Here is a 24,001-nt window from a genome sequence, read left to right as displayed (position 1 = left end):
TGCATTAAATAACGTAATGTGCAGGCTCAGGGGAAATTTATCAGTAAGGAAATCCCAGAAAGAATTTCGAAAGTTCGACATATAAGGACAACTAACACAACAATGAAGTATCAAGTCTGTATAAACATTCCCACATCTAATACACATATCAAGCTGTGTTTGTGGAACAGCAGCCCATAGTTTAGCTGCATATGTAAATACCTTAGTGTGTTGTCTGGTTTTAGCCGACTGCCACACTGAGGCAGGTCGTAAGTATTCGTGTATCGAAGAGAATCTCTCAAAATCTGATTGATTAGACATACGAACTCTCCAGAGGCTATTTTCAAGACCAACAATTTTTGACCTTACAATTTCTTTCCAATTATGTTTATCTGGAATTTCAGAATGATGTAAATAATCAGTTAGATACCCGAGCAAGTCAAACTTCTTTGAGGTATAATATAAATTTGAAATTAACCCGCAGCTTGACATGCATCCGCTCAGAATGAAGTGAAATAACGCAACGTTAAACACACGTTTAGTATGTACATTGTTAGGCATCAAACACAATCTGTGTAAAAACATCAATTTTCTTCTATCAATTTCGGACTGCGCTGATGTCCATCCTAGCATTCCCAGGGCAATGTCTGATCTTGTATGTATTGGAAAACCTTGTAAATGTTTGGCAAAATACCTCAGAGTTTTATCCAATAAAGCAAGGTCACTTTTTGAAATGTTACACCATAATTCACTTCCATAAAACATTGAAGGGAAAATTACCTTTTTAATTACATTTGCAGCAACCAAAGGATTTAAACCATTCGGTTTAATGCCAATACCAAACAGACCGTGAAAAGATTTTTTCCCTTTCTTGCATGCATCAAGTATTGCGTCATGCGACGTCAGCTTTGAGTTAATCCGGTGACCCAGGTGTGTTGCCGAATCGGTAACCGGCAAACATGACGGGCCAAGATACCATTTCATATTGATATAATTCTTGTATTGGGGTCCAAGAATGATAATGTATGACTTTGTAACACTAAGCTCGAATCGCCACTTATTACTGTAGTCGTATGCTATATCTAACAGCTTTTGTAGATTGCTAGGATATATAGCCAAAAGTGAAATATCATCAGCTAGGGTTGGATTTCCCACAGCTAAGGATCCAATCTTTGCTCCAAATCCACTATTTTCTAACTGTAGCAGCAAGTCATTTATAAATATTGTGTACATCAAGGTTGACAAAACACCCCCTTGTCTCACTCCTTGGCCAATTGAGAACCAATCTGAAAATTGCCCATTTACAAGAACTTTACTCTGTAAATTTGTATACATGTTAAAAAATATCAAAAGGGATTTACCCGTAATTCCCAATGTGAATAATTTAAAAAGCAGTCCTTCGTGCCACACGGTATCAAATGCCTTTTTTGTATCAAGAAAAGCAGCAAAAACCCGTGAACCCATGTTTACATTATATTGTACTGATTGCAACAGCACAAAACTCGCTGTTGTGCAGCCTAAGCCTTTTTGGTAACCATGTTGTTGTGAACTGGGTATACTAGAATTAGTATCTTTGAGCCAAGTTACCAAACGTTCATGAATAATTTTCTCAAAGGTTTTGTAGATAACAGGCAGTAAAGTAACAGGCCTGTAACTTTCGAGGGGGTTCTTTGATTTTCTGTTACCTTTGTACAGTGGCATTGCTAACCCTTTTGTGCAATCTACAGGTATGTAAGATTGATCAATCATCTCAGTAAATAAAATTCGTCATACACACGATGAGGTAGTCGCTGCCATAGATCAAATGTTCATTGCAAATTTGATCATGGCCCGATGCTTTTGATTTCTTTAGACTTTTAATGATTTCTCTTACTTCGTTTAAACTGATACTGGTCTGTAAGGCCTCGATATGGCTTACTTCGTCCTGTAGACCCCGATTTAATTCTCTCTCTATAAATTCATAAAAGTTTCCGTCAAAACTATGGTTTAAATTCGGCGTGTGAATGTCCTCATAATATCTAGCAAAGCCATTTGCAATGGAATCATCATCACGGACACAAACTCTATCAGTTGATAGTTCCTGACAAAAATTTATATTGTTCCCTCTCTTAATGTTGATCATTTTCCAAAAGTGTCTTACATCGCATTCATGTGCTTTTTCAATTTCTTCATACACCTCCCCCATATATTTTTCCACAGCCAGTTTTTGAACGTTTCTAAAGTCTCTCTTCTTATCTTTATATTCTCTGTACGAATTAAATTGACTACCCCTCGGTCTTCCCTCATTTATCCAAGTATACCTAGCTTGTCTTTGAAGTTTATGTGCTTCTTTGAGTTCATTTGACCAGTATGGTTTGGCATGATAATTGAATTTAGACTTTGGAAGCGCGATGTCGCTTGACTGCTGTATTGCGTTAACAATGTGCCGGTAAAAGCTATCAACATTGTCCGAAATAGTATCTATATCTAAAGTTTTCAGGCAAAGGTCCAGCTCAGATTGATAGTTTTTCAAGATATCAGCATTTAATTTATTCCAGGCTATGTTGTTTCTCTTCATAGACTGTCTGAAGTCTCTCCCACAGGTCACTGTATGAAGGGAAGTAAGGATAGGAAGGTGGTCAGATATCACGTGCTCTTCGTGATCTGAAACAATGTGCACACTTCGTAATCTACCTATGCATTGATCCGACAGTACAAAATGATCAATCATCGTTCTTGCTGGGGTGAACATATAACGGGAACCAGTGCATATTATTAAATGTCCAGCACTTACTAGATTATTATATCACAAGAACTCATGAAATACTCTATCTTTGTAATCTCTGAAAGTGTCTGGTTCAGCTACTGCATTGAAATCACCAGTAAAATACACGTCCCCCAGCTGTGAGTACTGATCATAGAGATTTTGAATCAACTCGATTTGCGCTTTGTAACAATCTATGCCATATAATAGGGTCAGCATATATACACAAAAAATATATACATTTTGCATATCGGGAAATTTGAATTCTATGCCAACAATTCTGTCACTATTAACTTCATCTATAAAGTTAGCATATCTCATGAGAGAAGTTTTGCAGAAGATTGCAACTCCTCCTTTACCACATTTTATTAATGTGCTATTAGAGGAAATATCCTCTGCCTTAGCAGTGGATTTATAATCAGAACGAATAGAATCGCAAAATGGAAGTATGTGCTGTAATAGTTTATGTTCAGTTACGCAAGCTACGTCAACATTATATTTATCCAGCATTGCACTAAAGCTAAGAGCAGAGGACATAATTCCTCTAACATTCCAGGTCAGTATATTAAGATTCATATTAACTTGCAATATAGGCATATTAATACATATGCATCGTGAAAGCAGGACTAAAATGACAAAGATGACAAAACACATTAACTTACGACAGAACATAATGGCAAATTTTTGAACAATTAACTGTCACCCTAGTCACGGAATATCGCATCCTGCACCTTCATTTGCCTCCTGATCACGATTGCTAAACCTGTCTTGCCAAGATTGATTCCCATACCACCTTCTTACATAAACACCTTTTGGCCATGTTACATCATTTTCAACAGTGCTGCAGTCTGAATTATATACAGTCAGCTTGGCCGATTGACATTTACGTCTACTGTGGATAAACTTTATGGATAACGGATCTATATCGTATTCTTTCAAGAATTTACCGAGGCCTTCAGCAGTAGATTTGACACCAATGCCACCCACATAAAAGCGCCTTGTTCTACGTCTAACTACACCTTCAAATACAACATTCTCATTATTGTCATCAACATCCTCATGTCCAACAATACTCTCTGAACCTATTTCTAAACCTGATTTACCAAATGATCTAGGTCTTTCTACCTGACCCCCAATAACGGTAGGCAAAGGTTCTGCATATGAGTATAATCAAAAAATTGAACAAAATTGTAAACCTGCTTTCTACATCTGACAGACCTTAAATGCAGACATTAGTCTGTCATCTATAACTGACAGACGTTACACTGTGAATGTAAACCGTAACCTGCTTTTTACATCTGACAGACCTTACACTGTAAATGTAAACTTTAACCTGCTTTCTACATCTGACAGGCCTTAACACTGTTAATACAAACTTTAACCTGCTTTCTACACCAGACAGACCTTAAATGCAGACATTAGTCTGTTGTCTATAACTGACAGACCTTACACTGTGAATGTAAACCTTAACCTGCTTTCTACATCTGACAGATCTTACACTGTAAATGCAAACTTTAACTTGCTTTCTACATCTGACAGACTTTGAATGCAGACATTAGTCTGTTGTCTATAACTGACAGACCTTACACTGTAAATGTAAACCTTAACCTGCTTTCTACATCTGACAGACCTTAAATGCAGACATTAGTCTGTTGTCTATAAATGACAGACCTTACACTGTGAATGTAAACCTTAACCTGCTTTCTACATCTGACAGACCTTACACTATAAATGTAAACTTTTACCTGCTTTCTACATCTGACAGACCTTAACACTGTTAATGCAAACTTGCTAACCTGCTTCCTACATCTGACAGACCTTACACTGTGAATGCAAACTTTAACTTGCTTTCTACATCTGACAGACCTTAAATGCAAACTTTAACTTGCTGTCTGCATCTGACAGACCTTAAATACAAACCTGTATCTGCTGTCTACATCTATTAGACCTTAAATGGAACTTTAATTTATTGTTTATATGTGACAAACATTGAATGCAAACTTTAATCTATTGACTGTATGTGACAAATATTGAATGCAAACTTTAATTTATTGTTTATATGTGACAAACATTGAATGCAAACTTTAATCTATTGACTGTATGTGACAAACATTGAATGCAAAACTTTAATCTATTGACTGTATGTGACAAACATTGATTGTAAACTTTAATCTATTGACTGTATGTGACAAACCTTGAACACAAACATTAATCTATTGATTGCATGTGACAAATATTGAATGCAAACTTTAATCTATTGACTGTATGTGACAAACATTGAATGCAAACTTTAATTTACTGACTGTATGTGACAAACATTGAATGCAAACTTTAATTTATTGACTGTATGTGACAAACATTGAACAAAAACTTTAATCTATTGACTGTATGTGACAAACATTGAATGCAAACTTGAATCTATTGACTGTATGTGACAAACAATGAATACAAACTTTATTCCACTGTTTACATTGGTTGACACCTATGCTATTTCTGATTTATAGTTATTGCTGACTATGAGTGTAATGTTGGTTTTTGAGGATGTATAAATTACATCAGGTTCTTTTTCTTTAAAATATAACATTCCAAAATTTTCCATTTGTCCTTAAATAAATATATATTACCAGTACTTTGTAAAGAAAATACATTTCTGAAGAAGAGGAACATCACTAAAGAAAACACTGTTGTCAGTCTAATAGTTGAGAGTTAACATATAAAGACTAATATACCAGCAGAGCAAGGTCCAGAATGGAAAATTTGACAGTTCAGCTCCTGACTCATACACCCAGTTATCAATCATTTTCTGTTGGACTAAAATTTGGTGGCTACTAGGAAAACAGAGTGCCAAACTTGTATTTACCTAAGGAAAGCCCAGATAATCTTCCAGAAATCACCATTTCTATTTTGTTTTTTTAATGTTATCAATACCTTGGATCTGTTTTGTAAATAATACAAGCCTCTGTTCTTTGCCTGTGCACCAGTGTGAGGTTGCCCTCTGTTTTATACCTTGTTAGCAGTGTAAGGTTATCATCTGCTTTATGCCTGTGTACGAATGTGAGGATGTCACCTGTTGTATGTCTGTGCACCAATGTGAGGTTGTCATCTGTAATATGTGTGCACCAGTGTAAAGTTGTCATCTGTAATATGCCTGTGCACCAGTGTGAGGTTGTTATCTTTTATATGCCTGTGCACCAGTTTGAGAATACCATCTTTAATATTTATGCATTATTGAGAGGTTGCCAACATTTTATGCCTTGGCACCAGTGTGAGATTATCATCTGTTTTATTCCAGTGTACCAGTGTGAGGTTGTCATCAGTTTTATGCCAGTATACCAGTGTGAGGTTCTCATCTGTTGTATGCCTGTGCACCAGTGTGAGGATCTCATCTGTTGTATGCCTGTGCACCAGTGTGTGAATGCCCTCTGTAATATGTGTGCATCACTGTGAGGTTGTCATCTATTGTATGCCTATGCACCTGTGTGAGGTTGCTATCAGTTTTATGCCTGTGCACCATTGTGAGGTTGTCATCTGTTGTATGCCTGTGCACCACTGTGAGGTTGTCATCTGTTGTATGCCTGTGCACCATTGTGAGGTTGTTTGTTGTATGCCTGGGCACCATTGTGAGGTTGTCATCTGTTGTATGCCTGTGCACCACTGTGAGGTTGTTGTCTGTTATATGCCTGTGCACCATTGTGAGGTTGTCATCTGTTGTATGCCTGTGCACTATTGTGAGGTTGTCATCTGTTGTATGCATGTGCACCATTGTAAGGTCATCTGTTGTATGCCTGTGCACCATTGTGAGGTTGTCATCTGTTGTATGCCTGTGCACCATTGTGAGGTTGTCATCTGTTGTATGCCTGTGCACCATTGTGAGGTTGTCTTCTGTTGTATGCCTGTGCACCATTGTGAGGTTGTCATCTGTTGTATGCGCCACTGCACCCTTTACAATCTATACTCATTAAGATGTAGATGAAAATTCTTATATTTTGTGCAGTTGCAGTTTTGTTTTTGTTTAATAGACATCTATATTTAATTTTTATATAAAAACACTTACCGGGTAATGTTGTATTGTCCTATATTTTTTCCTATGCAGAATATCTTGGTGTTGTTGTGTCATCACTAGCGACAACAGGAGAAAAGTGCAACTTTGAGATTTACATGGCAACTAAAACTATCTACAGTTACCTTCAGGATGAAGACAACACGAGGAAATTAAAAGAAATGTTCTAGTAGGTATTTTCTTAAACAAAACATCTCATCCTGTTAATTTATGCATTTGATTTTCTTTCTCAAGAAAATGAGGGAAACTTTTGCTGCTTTGAGAAATATATTTCTCACTTCAAGTGGAACTTAGCGATTTTCTATAATAATGTATATTTTCAATAGAATACACATACATACATACATACATACATACATACATACTCGTATGTCAGGACAATGCTAAACCGTCTCGCAATGGCGCTCAGCATTAAGTGGTTAATGTTAGGACTGGTCGGCCTGGTGTCAGGATAATCAGGAAAAATGTGACTGGGTGGGACATCATGCTACATGTCTATGGCATGATGCCTCAGTGCTAGAAATCACTACAAACTGCCACACTGCAGACATTGTAGCGATATGACTGAAAAATTGTTAAAGCTACATTAAAAGTCCAAATCACACACACATACACATGCAATGGCATGCATATATATATATATATATATATATATATATATATATATATATATATATATATATATATATATATATATATATAACATTGAATAACATTCGTCACTGTTTAACTGAAACATTCATAAATTACGTTTTGATTTTTCTAACAGTCATTGGATTACTGTTTTCATTTGGACATACCATAATAGATACATATGGATCTATAAGCCTTGGTAAGGTAGGAATTTTTGTGGAAAAAATGTGACACATTTATTAGAAGGGGATTTATGTTATGGGTGCCTGAAGTCTATGACTATTGGAAACAGAGCATGACTGTTGGAAACAGAGCACCGATAGGTTTAAGCATTATACATGTAGAGTCAAAGGCAGTAGTAATATCCCTGATCTGGTAACATCTTCAGAGCTATGGAGGTAATAAATTCATCATTTGAGAACTTCCATTTGAAATAATTGAGTATTTACCAAGGTACTGACTATCCCTCTGTGACTTAATTATTTATCAGTTTATCTTATTTATTAAGGCTGATACCTGTAGACTTTACCATTAGCAATCATCAGAGGTCATTAATTTAAACCCTATTCAGAAATGATAAAGGGAGGCTACTCCATCATTAATTATTATACTATCAAGCAAGATAGTTGTACATTATAGTCACATGTCACGTATTTTAGCTAATTCCTCATTTATTTATGGAGTAAAATGTGTAAGTTTAAGAAAATTAAATAAATAACATCACCAGTATAAAAATTAACATAATTATCAAGTCCTGAGCTTCACTTTTAATATTTCATGTGTTTTAATCTTGGTGCAATATAAGCTTCAGTTTAGCATAGTTATGACGAACTTGATCTGTTTCTGTTACTTATTTCCTTGTGGACTGGTGATGAGATGACTACATTTGAGATAACAGTCATGTGGAATTATCCTCAAAAGTTTGAAGGGTACAGTAATCACTTTTGGTAAACATATAGAAAGTGTATTAGTAATATTTATCAAACTGTTTCACCTACTTTTAGAAAAGAGGCCAGGTGTGTATGTAATGAGATCAAGTCTTTGTATAATGAGGTCAAGTATATATGTAATGAGACCAAGTGTGTATGTAATGAGGTCAGTTGTACATATAATGAGGTCATGTGTGTATGTCAAGTGTGTATATAATGAGGTCAAGTGTGTATGGAATGAAGCCAAGTGCATATGTATTAAAGTCAGGTGTTGGTGTTATGAGGTCAGGTTTATATAATGAGGTCAAGTGTGTATGTAATTTAGTCAGGTGTGCATGTAATTAGGTCAGGTGTATATGTAATGAGGTCAGGTGTGCAAGTATTGAAGTCAAGTGTATATGTAATGAGGTCAAGTGTGCATGTATTGAAGTCAAGTGTATATGTAATGAGGTCAGGTGTGCAAGTATTGAAGTGAAGTGTATATGTAATGAGGTCAGGTGTGCATGTATTGAAGTCAGGTGTATATGTAATGAGGTCAGGTGTGCAAGTATTGAAGTGAAGTGTATATGGAATGAGGTCAAGTGTGCATGTATTGAAGTCAAGTGCATATGTATTAAAATCAAGTGCGTATGTAATGAGGTCAGTTATTTCTATAATTAGGTCTAGTGTATATGTAATAGGAATTGCATTTTCAAATATTCAAATATGTGGTGTGATGGAACCGTTATTAGGTGCTATGGAGCAGTGACGGTTTAGTGACAACATTAGTCTAGGTGTTGTGGGGCTATAGGAGGAGCAATGGAGTAAACAGGAATCATTAGTGCACATGCTGCTAATTCATGTCTCATAATTACCCTTTCAAACTTCATAATATTGAAAATTCTCCATATATTTCAATTTTACTTATCATGACCGAACCTAGATCTCACAGCAGATGACTATTTTGATATATGTTACAGTGGTTAAGAAAACAGTATAAGCCATGGCATTTTTTTACACTACATATACGTAAAACTTGTGTCATGCATTCTGCATCTAAGGAATAATGCAATATTTTCATTATTGTGGTTCAAAAAACAACAAGAAAACTGACATTGTGTCAGTAGAACTTTGCTCAGACTCATTTCATTAGTGGACAGGATCAGCTTTGAATACATAATTTTGCTCAGTTTTTACTTGTCATTATCAACCAGTCATGGCATTTCAAACCCATATATCGTCAGTTTTTACTTCTTATCAACCAATCATGGTGTTCCAAGCCCATATATCCTCAATTTTATGTTTACCATTCTAGACTGGTACTAAAAAAATTATAATTAGTACCACGAGTCCTGTAGACTCCACAGCAATTTATTCCTGAGGAAAACATTGAAGTTTTCCACACAAATATAAATAAGGATGGAACTTGTAAACTTTACAACTATATTGTCAGCATTGTGTGTTGTAGCTCTAGCACTAGAGAGGGTTTTCAGCCATTTTCCTTCTTTTGTGTCATATGAATTTCTATAGTCTTTGATATAGTTGAAGATAAATGATGCATAAATGGAGGTTGTTGACTGTGTTACACCATTGATATAAAACTATGGCTTTCACCATCTGAATGCACAATACAAACTCTTATGGCTCTGTTGTAAACTTGCTTGTAAGGGGACATAACCCAAATTGAGAAGAGTTATTATTAAGGCTGAGTTAGAACTTTTCAAGGGTAGTGAAAGGGATTTCTAACATTTGCATCTTGAAATGACACCAGTAGAAGACGTTCACCCAGGTAGTGCTGTGTATTTTGTTAATAAAAGTCTAAGAACATTTGATGTGTAACATAATTATGCAGTAATTGAAAAGAATGAAAGAGATAATAGAAAAATATATATTTCTTTGCTGAATCTACATTTTAAAATGAAAATGTCATTTTAGTTCAGGGAATTTCAATACAGGTTCAGTTTTGAAACATGTTCATGTATCATAAATGCTACGGCTGGGATTTTTAAAGACAGTTTGGTTCCCATATAAAAATTTAACCCTGTTATCCGTGCCTCCCATATGACATTCGCTACACCACAGTCTGGTTACCAATAAAAATAAACCCATAAACTGTTAAGGCCATGTCATCTTGAGGAAATTATATTCTTGCATTGCTGAAAGAACCTCAAAATAAGTTATTCATTTCCACTGCAAGTTAGCATTTGTTATCATTGCCAGATTTACTTGTTTGGGTATATTGCTGTACACCAAATTAGCATTTGTTATCATTGCCAGATTTACTTGTTTAGGTATATTGCTGTATGCCAAGTTAGCATTTGTTATCATTGCCAGATTTACTTGTTTAGGTATATTGCTGTACCACAAGTTAGCATTTGTTATCATTGCCAGATTTACTTGTTTAGGTATATTGCTGTACAACAAGTTAGCATTTGTTATCATTGCCAGATTTACTTGTTTAGGTATATTGCTGTACAACAAGTTAGCATTTGTTATCATTGCCAGATTTACTTGTTTAGGTATATTGCTGTACAACAAGTTAGCATTTGTTATCGTTGCCAGATTTACTTGTTTAGGTATATTGCTGTACACCAAGTTAGCATTTGTTATCATTGCCAGATTTACTTGTTTAGGTATATTGTTGTACACCAAGTTAGCATTTGTTATCATTTGTTATCATTGCCGGATTTACTTGTTTAGGTATATTGCTGTACACCAAGTTGATTCCTCAATATATTGTGTACTCGTACAACAATAAATATGTGTTTTAGCTTGAAAACAAATCTTCAGAACTACTTGAAGTTTGTAAAAATAATAAATACATTAATGTTTATAACTTGAAAATAAGTATATCTTTGTTTGTTGCATTGAAAAATAAACACTGAACCTACATGTTACTAACAGTTATATGTTTATTGAACAAATTTGAATCAAGAAAAGAGACCAAAGTGAAAAGAAGCAGTGATTTTGCCATTTTAGATGACTTGTCATTATTTCAAATGTATTCCAATATATTCAAGAGTAAGTATTACAGACAGTCATAAAATGAACAAGCAGGTTTTTTTCTATTCTTGGTCACTTTTTATTAATTCTGCATTAATTATTTATTTAGTTCTACATAATTCAAAGAAAGATTTCATACTTAATTTTATTTATGTTTATTTGTATAGGTAATTCATTCATGTTATTTAGATATTTATATCTATATTATTTTATACATAATTGTATTTATATAGTTATTTGTATGCATATTTAATTTTATTTATATATTTTGCTGCACAAGTAATTCATACACAATGTTATTTATATGGTTATATTTTTAGATATTTCATTTATAAATATGTGATCATTAATCATGTATTGGTCATACATGGCTTGCTTTACATTTTTCTGGAGCACTATGGAAAGATTTGAAGACCATGACTCAGACTCATCCTTCTAGGTCGGGCAAACTTTTCTGTTGTTTTTTTCGACTGTGTTTTTCTTTCCTTTTGTGACTTGACATACACTTAATTTTTATATGATTCCTTAGATATTAACATAAACTTATTTGTTTCACAGCCTGTGTGACTCCATAGATGTTAACATAAACTTAATTGTTTCACAGCCTGTATGATTCCTTAGATATTAACATAAACTTAATTGTTTCCCAGCCTGTATGATTCCATAGATATTAACATAAACTTAATTGTTTCCCAGCCTGTATGATTCCATAGATATTAACATAAACTTAATTGATTCACAGCCTGTGTGATTCCATAGATGTTGACATAAACTTAATTGTTCCACAGCCTGTCTGATTCCATAGATATTAACAGAAATTTAATTGTTTCACAGCCTGTGTGATTCCATAGATGTTAACAATCAAATGGATATTGCCAATCTGTTCACCAATCTTGCTGGAAACTTTGAAGGGGTGGTGCAGTACAACAAAGACAACAGAGCTTTTGAGGTGAGACTTCTTCTAAATGTGTGTTGTTACCATTTTGTAGAAAAAAGAAATTGACATATGATATTATTTACAGTATCTTCTTAGATGAGTATTGTTCTCTTTCAAGTTTCGGATAGAAACTGGTTTCAGCTGATATTTTGAATCTTGATATAAAAAGTCCCTTTTAAATAGGAATTCAAAATAAGAATCATTTATCAATCCCACTGTTGATAATTATTAATTTTAGGGCAAGTAAACAAAGGACTTGTATGGGAGTGGATGGAAGTTAAATTGAATTAAACCATTCTACATTGTATACCACAATCCTTACAAATAACTCAACAGAAGTTAAACCATAGAAAGTCAAAACAGCTTTACTTCCGATTAAATTTTTATTGATGACTTGTCATCCCATTTTGTTACAGTAAAACAGAATAAGAAATAATGGATGGACAGTCACAATTTTTATTCTCTGAAAGTGTCATTAGATTGGAAGTTTACAGAATGTAAACTCCAGGTCAAAAGTTCAGAACTGAATGGATATTGTGAATCAGTGCTTTTTACTAGGGTTGTCCTGGATTCTTCCTTCACCAGTTATACTGCTCATCATGTATAGCCTACCATCCATGGAAAAAAATAGCCCTAAACCCAAAGCAAGAGCAACATTCCTTGTATATTGAACATTATGGGGTGGGAGTAGTGTAGAATCATCACAATGCAGTCATATCTGACAGAGCAACTTCATTAAACAAAAGATTTAACAATTGTGACTTTGCCTATAAGGATTTAGGCTTTTTATTTTGCTTATTTAAAAAATGAATTATGTGACCCTGACAAATCTAGCAGTCTAGTTTGGTAACAGATGCTACACCCAAATTTTAATAATCTCTTAATTTTGATTTGCAATCAGTGCTCATATATCCCCAATTACTGCATCATTTTGAGAGCTAAAAACACTAATTAATCAATTTTTGTATTATATTTAATTAAGGGTTTGTCCATAAAGAAAACTTGTACCCTTATCATTATTACAGGTAAAACTCTTTATAACATGATGCTTGGGGTCCAAAGAATAACATCATGACATAAACAGGATCACATTAACAAATTTTTCAAAAAATTTCTCCATAGAAAATATGCATTTTAATTTCAATGTCATCAGTTTTAACTAACCTCTTGATCATAAATCCTTTGTTTTGTTTGCCAGGTTTCATCAGACATCAAATATACTTTGGTTTTGAATTTTGTACATGACAATCAAATCATTGGCATTCATTTCACGCAGGCTGCACGTCAAACAAAATTCGGCTTTTTTGTTGGATTTGAAGAACTTCTGTCAGCTGACAAAGAGATCACATTCACATGTTTAAATGGTTTGATAGTTCTCGGAAAATACTAAACAAGCTACATGTTACTTCCTCCAAACATTAAACAGTGCCGACTGTATTCAAAAATCTTATAACTTGTCTGAACTTGATAGCTTTTCTTTATTTAAAAAAAAAATATATAACACTGGAATATGTTTTAGAAAATTTTGGAAATTAAGGCAAAATATTAAACGCAGTGCTGTGATTGAAAATCAGCTAGGGATACAAATAATCAGCTTTTCTGAGAGCATGTGTTTAGGATGTTAAAAAGAGAGGTCACCTTAAATTAAAATGAAAAATGGGAGCTATGTTGCCATCGTGTTATAAGTGGAATTGCGTTATAATGAATCACATTATGATGGGTTTTACCTGTATTAATTTTAACTCTTCTGGTCATAGACCAAAAGAAATTATGCAATAGCATGTACGGATGGTCATATTGACATGGGTTTTGAGGCTAACACAGTGACCTTATTAAAAATCTTGTTATTGCTGATCCTCATCAACATATGGAAAATCTTGTTATTACTAAGCCTTCTCAACATGATCATACTGACATGGAGTTTCTTGCTGGCCCTAAATGGACATGCTTCAGACATCCATGGTGGCCATCTTGAAAATCTTGTTATCTCTATTCAACTTAAATGGATGGTCTTAATGACATAGGGATTGCCTACACAAGTTGATTGATATCTGGTTGGTCCTCAATGACAGTGGTACCAATCTGATGTCAATTAACATTGGCCTTGTTAAATTTTTAATCTTCCTGAACACATTATCTTGTTATCACTAATCATTTTGAATGGATATTCATATTCACTAAAAGACTTACGACTTGGTTCTAAATGAAAGTGTGCCTACCAGACATGGCCTCTGAGAAATGGCTGACATAGTGGCCATTGTGAAAGTCATGTTCTTACAGCTCCTGATCAGATGTTGATATTGAAATGAGGTTTTCATTAAAAGACTTGTGGTGTCTACTTGGCAATAGATGAATTATCCATTTAGTCTTCAAATTTATTTATTAATATTTCTAAATAGATTGCCATAGCTACATGTGGTCTTCACCAAGACAGTTGTCATAGTTATGTAGTTCTCAGTGAATATGATACCTGTCTGACCAACAGACACTGTGGTATTGTGGCCTTCTTGAAATTCTTCTTATAGCTGCTTCACCCAAATATATATCTGGAGCAACAAGGAATTTTTCATACAGGAACTTTTTTTATGTTGAGTTTGTCATAAGTGAAAAATGTGCTGATTTGACATACTGGATAACTGCTTTCTGGCCATCTTGAAAATGTTGTTATTATAGTTGCTTCTTTTGAATGGATAGTCAAAGTGACATGAAGTTTTCACTTAAACATTTCTTTGATATCTTCTTGGTCCTAATTGAAAACAGTGCCACTCAGGTAGATGTCTTGTCAACATGTTAACTGAAAGAAAAAAAGGTTTTGCTACCAAATGTATTATGTTGGGAGTTTCTATTAAAAAAAAACCCATTAAGATAACGGTTTCAATTTTCAGCTGTTAAAAAGAGAAAATGGGATTCATGTAAAAAAATATTTGGCCATTGGTCATCAGTCCCTTTAATGGACTCATGTTGTTGTTGTTATCATCATCATCATTATTATTATTATTATTATTATTAATTTAGGGAGCAGTGGGCACCAATATTACAATTGATACATTATGTGGAATTATGGGAGATGAGTCTGTTGGTACCTCGCTACAGCGATATGCAGCGGTAAATAAACTGTTATTGGACACCTACTCTCAGAAGTGCATGGACTTCAAGTATGACAAGATGATTTCAGACCTGAGAAAGACAGATTGGAATAGCAGTGCATCAGAGGGAGGTAACAATGATTTCTTTTATTCCAGTCAGATTTATCTCCCTTGAGCATAATTGTTGATGGGAATATAAATTTTTCATATATTGTAAAATAACAATCCTCACATATATATATATATATATATATATATAATGTGAAGGTGGAGGGAAATTTATTGTGTAATTTACTTGAAGTATTTCTCTAATATATGATTGATTTACACTGAAATAAATTCAAAATCCTCCCCTTCTTTTTCTATAGGAAGTATTTACTTAGGCTCTGTATATTTTACTGGTTAGCACACGGGTCCACTCTCTATGCATGTCAGAAAGTCATGTCATGATATGTGTATGCATTTTAATTTATATATGCTTTTGAGCGGTCCAGCATCAGGTCAGATGGAATAGCTGCTTGCAGTTGTTGATGCTGATTAGTTCTGTCACCATTGTTTGGCATTATATCAGACTTGTTTGTCTGAAAAGTTACTTTAATGAGACAATATAATCATCTGTTTGGTAAGAAATTAATTACATCATTTATCAAATTATTTTATACTTTCCTGATTTCCATCCTAACTTTTATCTCCATCATCAAAAACATACCCTTCATTGTAAATGCTTATTTAACTAATTATTTACTTTTAAAAACACTTATTATTTTGATTATAATTTAATAGTTGGTGCTTATTTTCAGTATGTAATAACTTTTTCTTCTCTCTAACATTCTACTTTTAGATCTTTCTGTCTGTCTGTCTGTCTGTCACCTATATCTGAATTATATCACTGAATACCCTTCTTATTAGAAACAAAACTGGGTTAGAATTAATGAAATATGTGGGGACTATTTGAAGCTTCACTCCATCTGTTCTTCCACTAACTTAGCTGATGTGAATCAATCCCCCCTCCATCGGTCATTATTGAGGTCTAAAAATCAAAGAAATCCCTACTTAAAGTTTGGTTAAGAGTTGCCCCAGTTATATTTCAAACATAATTGAAGTAAAAAAAGGCATACAAAGGAGCAAACCTAAACCTAACCCTAGTGTTTTTTATTCAGATCACCTTGTTGGAAGTATGAAATAGTGATCACTTTGGCATCCACATATACTTAAATCTAAACCCTAGATTACCCTGAGTGTTAAAGTGTTTAAAAGTCTTGGTAAATAAATGCCATCATTACTAAAGCTCAGGGGTGGGCTTGTTGTACAGTAATGGCCAGCCTGTTAAGATTTATTTCAATCTACATGCCGTGAGAAAAAGTCCAATATGCACTTTAAAACACAGGGCAAGACTGCATTCGTAATTGATTTATCCCAGTAATCTTGCATTGTATAAAGAAATTATACTAATAAAAAGTAAGCTTGAAATAATTTTCATATAGCATCCTAGTCTGTCATATAGCATCCTAGTCTGTCATACAGCATCCTAATCTGTCATAATTATCTCAATTGCTTTCATTATCATCTTTCAGGATAAACTGAATCAAAGTAACTGATTCTTCAAAAGCTTCAAGCTTATAAATACCTTCATTTATAAAATAAATGGCTTAGTAAATTTACATGTAGAACATAGCTGATCATTCGGTATACATCATGACCTGGTAAAGAATAGGGTAAACTAAAATATGAGTAATTAGCATCCCGACTTGGAAAATATTAAATGTTTGTCCCAAATCTTTAAAATCTGCATACCTTGTGGTTTTCATGTTATCATGTTACTTCCCAGAGCAGCCTTTAAAAAAAAATAGAATTCCTATGGATTTAGTTAATGCTCTTCCAAAAATAAAAAGGGGAGCAATCATGATTCAGCTGGTAGAGTCTCAGTCTTATAATCAAGGTGTTGTGGGTTCATTACCTACCCAAGTCATCTCAGGTTGGCTGCCTCAATTTGACCTTGGGAAAGGCACATGGCTCCTATTTCCTTATCATGATATAGTCAATAATGCAATTAAAATGTGTATTAAGTGTATTAACTAACTAACTTGTGTTTTCTTTATTATTTCTCTGTCACAGGTCGACAGTGGACATACCAGACTTGTGCTGAGTTTGGATGGTTTCAGTCCTCAGATCTTGTGGAACAGCCATTTGGAACGAGTTTTCCAGTAAAGTAAGTTAAACCATGTGCATCATGTAAAATTTAAAAGCTGAAACACAGCAGGAATTGCTTACTCAGAAATTAATGTAACTCCAAAATGCTAGATCTGTTTTTATAATATAGTTCTGGCCATTCTAGACTTAAAACTGTAAAAATCATGCCAACAGACTAGTCAGTCTACTATTCTTCCCTATCAAGAGGCCATCCAGTTTTGCACTGAAAAGCTGGCATTATAAAAGGGAGAGGCAAACTATACTATTTAGGTCTTGGTCTAGGTGGCTTTTGATCTCTCAATGCATGTAAATTTAAAATAGGATGATTTTCAATCACGCACAATAAAATTTCTCCATCAGATACATTTTCCAACCACATTCACATTAGGGATATAAGTCTGCTACCTCGAGAATCCAGCCCTACTAAGAGACAAAAATCATCTTTTCCTGTCTATCTCTGATAGACAAAGAACAGTAATTCTTGCCCATTACCTCCAGGTGTCGCCAGTTTTTAAGCTTTGCTACTAGACTGATAACAATGTACATTATACCTCTAACAATTTAAGTCATTTTAGTGTTAAAACTGGACTGTCCAACTTTAAATTTGGATTTATTGTGTTGGACAATAATTCTTCTACAGGTTGTATATGGGGCTCCGAGTGGCCAAGTGGTCTAAAGCACTCTCCATTACAGATCACTGCCATCTTACCTGTGTCTGCGTGGGTTCGAGTCTAGGATTCGGCCAATGTGGGTATGTGAGAAAGCTTGCCAATAGCTTCTTGTGGGTCGGTGGTTCTTCCTGGGGTTTTCCCGGGTTCTTCCTCCACCATTAATACTGGCCGCCATGCGTAGCCTATCATGTGCTGAAAAATGGCATTAAACCCCACAACAACAACAACAACAGGTTGTATACATTACTTTTATGATTGTTTTCTAAATTTGACTGACTTTTATCACCTTTATGGACTTAGTCTATTTAAGATCACGTTACACCATGTTATTGAAATCTTGTTGTCATTTACTATAGTACAAGTCATATGGGTCATGTATGCGCATTTACTCATTTTAAATATCAATTGTTCTTTTAAAATAATACACTAATTTTTGTTAACAAAAGTCTATCCAATCCTGATTATTGAATGCTCTGCACCTTAACTGTCGCCAAGAAATTTCCAGACAAAAACTATCTTTTGCTTTGAACTTTTACAATGGTGGCCATGTACTAAACTTGGGTCAAAATAAGAGCATGTTGAGTGGAATCATCACAATTGAGGGACATACAGATTTATTTATTAATATGCGTAGCTTTCATTGTGACATTCAATCCAGATTGTACTGGATCACACATTTAGGTTCTTTTTGTCCAAAAATATCTACGTACTTTAACATTGATTTTGCCGTATGGACCTATCGGGGCATGTAAATACTGACCTTTCAAAGGAATGTGCATGTATAAGAATCCCACTGAAGTGAATACTTGCCACTAATAGGTATGTAGAATCAAATTCTAAAAAATGACGCCCATTACTGAAATAATTAGTTTTGAAAGCCTACATGACCCATGTGACTTGTACTATAGTTAGCACAGCACGACAATTTTCGCTTCATTAATAACAGAGGTGGCATTAGCGCGAGTTAGTAACATACTAAATTGTTAATTTATGCTTTATTTTTCTCTCCTTGTGTTGTTTCAGTAGGAATATCAACTAAATGCATGAAATATAAAAAGTTAAAAGCAAGGGAAGACAACCATGATTGTTATATCATATGTACTAAGTGTACATCATCTGTATCATGCAGCATGTGTAATACATGGACAGAGGCAGTCTGGGCTACAGTAGTCCACAAGGCAGCAAAAGGGAAGGAAGGACAGAATAAGCCAAGGAAAGATGACATTAATGTCCTCAGTATACATCCAAAATCAACTATATTGTAAGTCTGGTTGGGGACACTGGTCCCCCCCCCCCAAAATAAAATTCATTGCTTGCAACCATCAGCCACAGTAACATCATGGCAGGAGAATCATGTTGAGTTGTACAACTATCCACCTTCTAACAGATGCATCATCTGGTCCAGGAAACTACAACTCAGTTATTTACATCAAGCCAGATATTACCTTTATTTCCTTTGCTTGCTTCCACACCTTTTTCTGAATCATTGGGGTAGACACCTACCCTTTGCTAGTTTTAGGCTGCCCACTGTATATAAGTACCCTCACATGTCCAAGCATAGCCTTTGAACATGTAAGTACAGGTCAGTGGGGTTAATACCAGGATACTAGATCCATTTCATAATACAGTCTTGCTGTCACTGGCCATCCAGCTATCACAGGTCATCCAGCCATTCCAGCATGGGGACCTTTCTGATAAAACAGTCCAGAGATCTTAGTGACAGAGTCATCAAGTTAGCTGTACCATCAATGTCATACCCTTACTATGATGGAAATTACAGTCAGAAATCTGCTTGTTCAGCCAGACCCATGGAGCAGCTGGTACTGGTGATAGACGGTATTCTATACCACCAGCATCTAGGCTGCCCATAAGCCAGTTAAACCATGTAGACATTCTGACAGTGCTGGACTTCCTTATGTTCATTGCTTATTTGCATGGGAGAGGTATTGACATTTTCAGAGAGGACAGAATTGAGCCACTGATGCCAGCTAGTATGACTTATCCAGAGCCAGATCAGGACTTGACACACAGCTCCTACAATTTGGCCATGCTCAGATCTGATCATGGAAAGGACTGAATTTTAACTTCAAGGCCACAGTTGAGGAAATGAACAGGATGTTGGCAGGACTGAATTTCGCTTCAAGGCCACAGTTGAGGAAATGAACAGGATGTTGGAAGGACTGAATTTAACTTCAAGGTCACAGTTGAAGAAATGAACAGGATGTTGGCAGGACTGAATTTAGCTTCAAGGCCACAGTTGAGGAAATGAACAGGATGTTGGCAGGACTGAATTTAGCTTCAAGGCCACAGTTGAGGAAATGAACAGGCAACTGCAGAATGCACTCCACTTCCTATCACTACTAAAGACTATAAAGTTAAAGCATTGGTAGATTTTGTAAGAAGGAAGAGATGCCATCATTTTTGCTTCTTTCCCCAATTGGCTAAAATTAAGATCATTGACCACCTGTTGGGTACAATTGGTAACTGGGGGAATTCTAAGGATTTCTTTTCAGAATGAAAGCCAAGTCCAGCAACATTCTCATCTTGCTGGTACAAAACTCACTCAGACACCTTCAGTACTGATCTTCCGGCCCTTGACAATAATTTAGCAGCAGTTCATATGCCTGCAACACTATTTTATAAAGTGGACAAAAGTGTGTTCCATATCATATCTAAGCTAGTCTCAGAACATAGTTGCTATGTCTTCAGTGTTAGATTTGGCCTCATTGGCAATTTTCCAATTTGTAGAGAAATCTGGCAAGGACCACACTTGGGAGGTGATGGCCAGAATTGCTAGAGTCATTTGCCAAGCAGCTCACCATGCCTTGGCCAATATGTCGACAGCTTCAGCCAACTTAGACCTGATAGGACATAACACATGTCTGTGTTCCTCATCACTCAACCCTCATCATACCCTGGCTTTACAGATGACACTGTTACTCCTTGTTTGAAAATTAGAAGAAGTTTGGAGATATATTGCTCAGAAACTGCCCCTCAAACTCACTGCCCAACCCACACAGGCATTTTGAAACAATCAGCCACTGCAGAGGGATGATGAGCAGACTAGGAACATGGGATCTTTTCAATCAAATATACAACAGAGATCCCAGCCCAATGCCAGGAGACAAAAGTCTAAACAAGTTATGAGGTAACCATACTGAGGCAGTTAGAAACCAAGTTTGTCTGCCTTCAAGCTTCTAAATTCTGGACAGTGAAATACCCTTCCCACCACCCGCAGACAGTCTACATGTGGGCAGCCACCTCCTGCAAATTCAGGCTCATTGGATCACCTTATTCCCTCCAGGTCATTTTGGACAGGCTTTGGATTTAATTATCCAGTCCCCTCCCCTTCTCACAGATGTACCATGAGACTGGGAGAAGGATGCCTTTCTAAAACAAATTATGGTCACTCATCAAAAAACAGGCGGTGATGATTGTGCGAAAACTTGAATAGCTGGGCTTTTATTCGGGCTGTTTCTTATTTGAAAGGCAAATAGCAAGTTGAGGAATCAGTATCACCAACATTTAAGATGGAGACAGTGAGATCAATCCATCTTACTATCTGATGGGACAAGTATGCCATCAGTCTTGAAAGTACAAATGCATATTTTCCCATCTCTATCCACCCTGCATCACAGAAATTTCTGCTTACTGCAACATGGTTTATCATTCAAAGTCCTGTCCTTTGGCCTCAACATCAGTCCTTGGGTTTTACCAAAGTTATGGATTGCATTGTCACCAATTGACTTCATCTAAAACAATGGCAGCGTGCCTGTTCATTATCCTCCAGAAACATCCTTCCAAAAAGTACTCATTATACACCAACTTCCAGGAATTGAAGGCCATAGTGAATGCAATTTACTCATGGCAGGAAGTGGAAAGGGCAATTTTCACACTGTCCCAGAAGACAAGGGGGAAGCAAATTCCCTGCCTTCTGCTCTCAGTTTTGGATTTTCTCAGATGGTATTATCGTTAATTCCAAATTTTAAATATGCCACGTTCCAGGCAGTCTCTCTGTTTTAGGTGACTCGCTGTACCAGCAGGCCCACTGTAGTAGCAGACTTACTGCAAAAGCATACTCACTGTACTAGCAGACCTACTGTGCTAGCAGACTCACTGTACTAGCAGACCTACTGTACTAGCAGACTCACGGTACTAGCAGACTCACTGCACAAGAAGACTCACTGTACTAGCAGACTCATTATACTAGCAGACTCACTGTACTAGCAGACCCACTGTACTAGCAGATTCACTGCACAAGTAGACTCACTGTACTAGCAGACTCACTGTACTAGCAGACCTACTTTACTAGCAGACCTACTGTACTAGCAGACTCACTGTACTAGCAGACTCGCTGTACTAGCAGACTCACTCTCCCATTGGAATCAGATGATTCACACTGAATGGTTCCTTCATCATTCAGTCAACTGTATGCCCATTGGATTTAACATTTGTGGACATATTTACAACAAGGTAGACCACCAAGCTCCTGACCTCCATCTTGCCAGCCCCAAATTCAAATGGCAATGCATTAAACAATTGTTTCCTGCAATGCAATGGCCTTCATGCATAAGCCTTTGTACCAAAATCTCTGTTTCCCAAAGTCTTGCAAAAAAGTGAAGGAATTGGAGTGCAAACTGATCCTGATAGTTTCCCTCATAAGGAAACAATCCTGGATTGATCAACAACCTCTTGGAAATAACATCAGAGATTTCCAGGAAGTTCCTGCTTTTTCCTAGACTGCCAAAACAATTGTAGATGCAGATTTTCCATCTGAACTGAGAAAAAGTGTTGATAGTGCATGCCTGGTTCATATCAAACAAGCTTCAGAAATAACTTTTAACATTCAATGCAGAGTGTTGCACAAGGCACCACATCTCTTTCTCTTAAAAGCCGAAGCACCACAAATAGTTAATGACAATCATAGAAGAATTTACAATGACATCTGCAGTTATCAAATATTAAATTTTATTTTAATTGGATTAAAGTAGAAATAATTTTTCACATCATATTATTTGTAATGGGTATACAGATATTTGGTCCCTTGATCCATCCATCCATCTGTTTGGTGGTCCATCTTATACAATCAATGTTTTTATTGCCCTGGAAAACTTAATAAGAATTTAGATTTTAAAGAAAGGTTGATACTGAAAATACATCATTCAAGTTTATTAGTCAATATTTAATACAATTATTGCTGTTGGTTGACTTTCTCACAGATAAACCTATTTTATATCACTGCCAAATAACTTGTATATCCATAGATGAGTGGAATTGAAAATGAAACAAACCAATTTAGTTATATAATCATAATAGCAGATTTAGTCTTCCACGTTTTGAGGATGACATGGGTTGATATTTTAGACTTACATCCTCTTTTCTTAACCAGGAATTCTGAAATTCAAGGCAGGACAATTTTGGTGGTTGCATTCATTTTCTGTTGTTGTTGTCTTACTGTCTCAACTAATTTTCTTTTTCTTCCCAGCTTTTCTTGTTCACAGTGTGCAGATATATTTGAGAAGGAGTTTACTTGTTCCGCAATCAGTGACAATATTGATGATAGCAATAGATACTATGGAGACTATGGGATCAAGGTCACCAAAGTCGTGTTCCCCAATGGGTCCATTGACCCCTGGCATGCCATGGGAATCTTACATGACCTATCAGAAGATGCGCCAGCAATTTATATTAATGGTAAGTTTGTAAGAATTAAAAAAACAATAATGGAACATAAGTACTATGTACAAATACAGAAATGGATAATTATTAATAATATTTCGCTTGTCTTCAT

The 24,001-nt window shown here is 35.6% G+C and overlaps 1 protein-coding gene across 1 annotated transcript in view; it reads left to right on the top strand.

The window, feature by feature from the left end:
* The window catches only part of LOC149799397 (putative serine protease K12H4.7), a 52,668-nt gene that overhangs the window by 22,856 nt on the left and 5,811 nt on the right, over positions 1-24,001 (top strand). The window contains exons 5-9 of the mRNA XM_089958736.1: positions 6,816-6,951; positions 12,161-12,275; positions 15,279-15,480; positions 17,465-17,558; positions 23,696-23,904. Coding sequence (XP_089814862.1) covers positions 6,816-6,951; positions 12,161-12,275; positions 15,279-15,480; positions 17,465-17,558; positions 23,696-23,904 — 756 coding nt within the window. The remainder of the gene's footprint in view (positions 1-6,815; positions 6,952-12,160; positions 12,276-15,278; positions 15,481-17,464; positions 17,559-23,695; positions 23,905-24,001) is intronic.

The sequence above is a fragment of the Sinohyriopsis cumingii genome, chromosome 5 (genome assembly GCF_028554795.1).
Source record: "Sinohyriopsis cumingii isolate HCF-2022 chromosome 5, ASM2855479v2, whole genome shotgun sequence".
NCBI classification, from domain to species: domain Eukaryota; kingdom Metazoa; phylum Mollusca; class Bivalvia; order Unionida; family Unionidae; genus Sinohyriopsis; species Sinohyriopsis cumingii.
The sequence above is the reverse complement of the archived record's forward strand: the minus strand, read 5'-3'. Positions and strand labels throughout refer to the sequence as shown.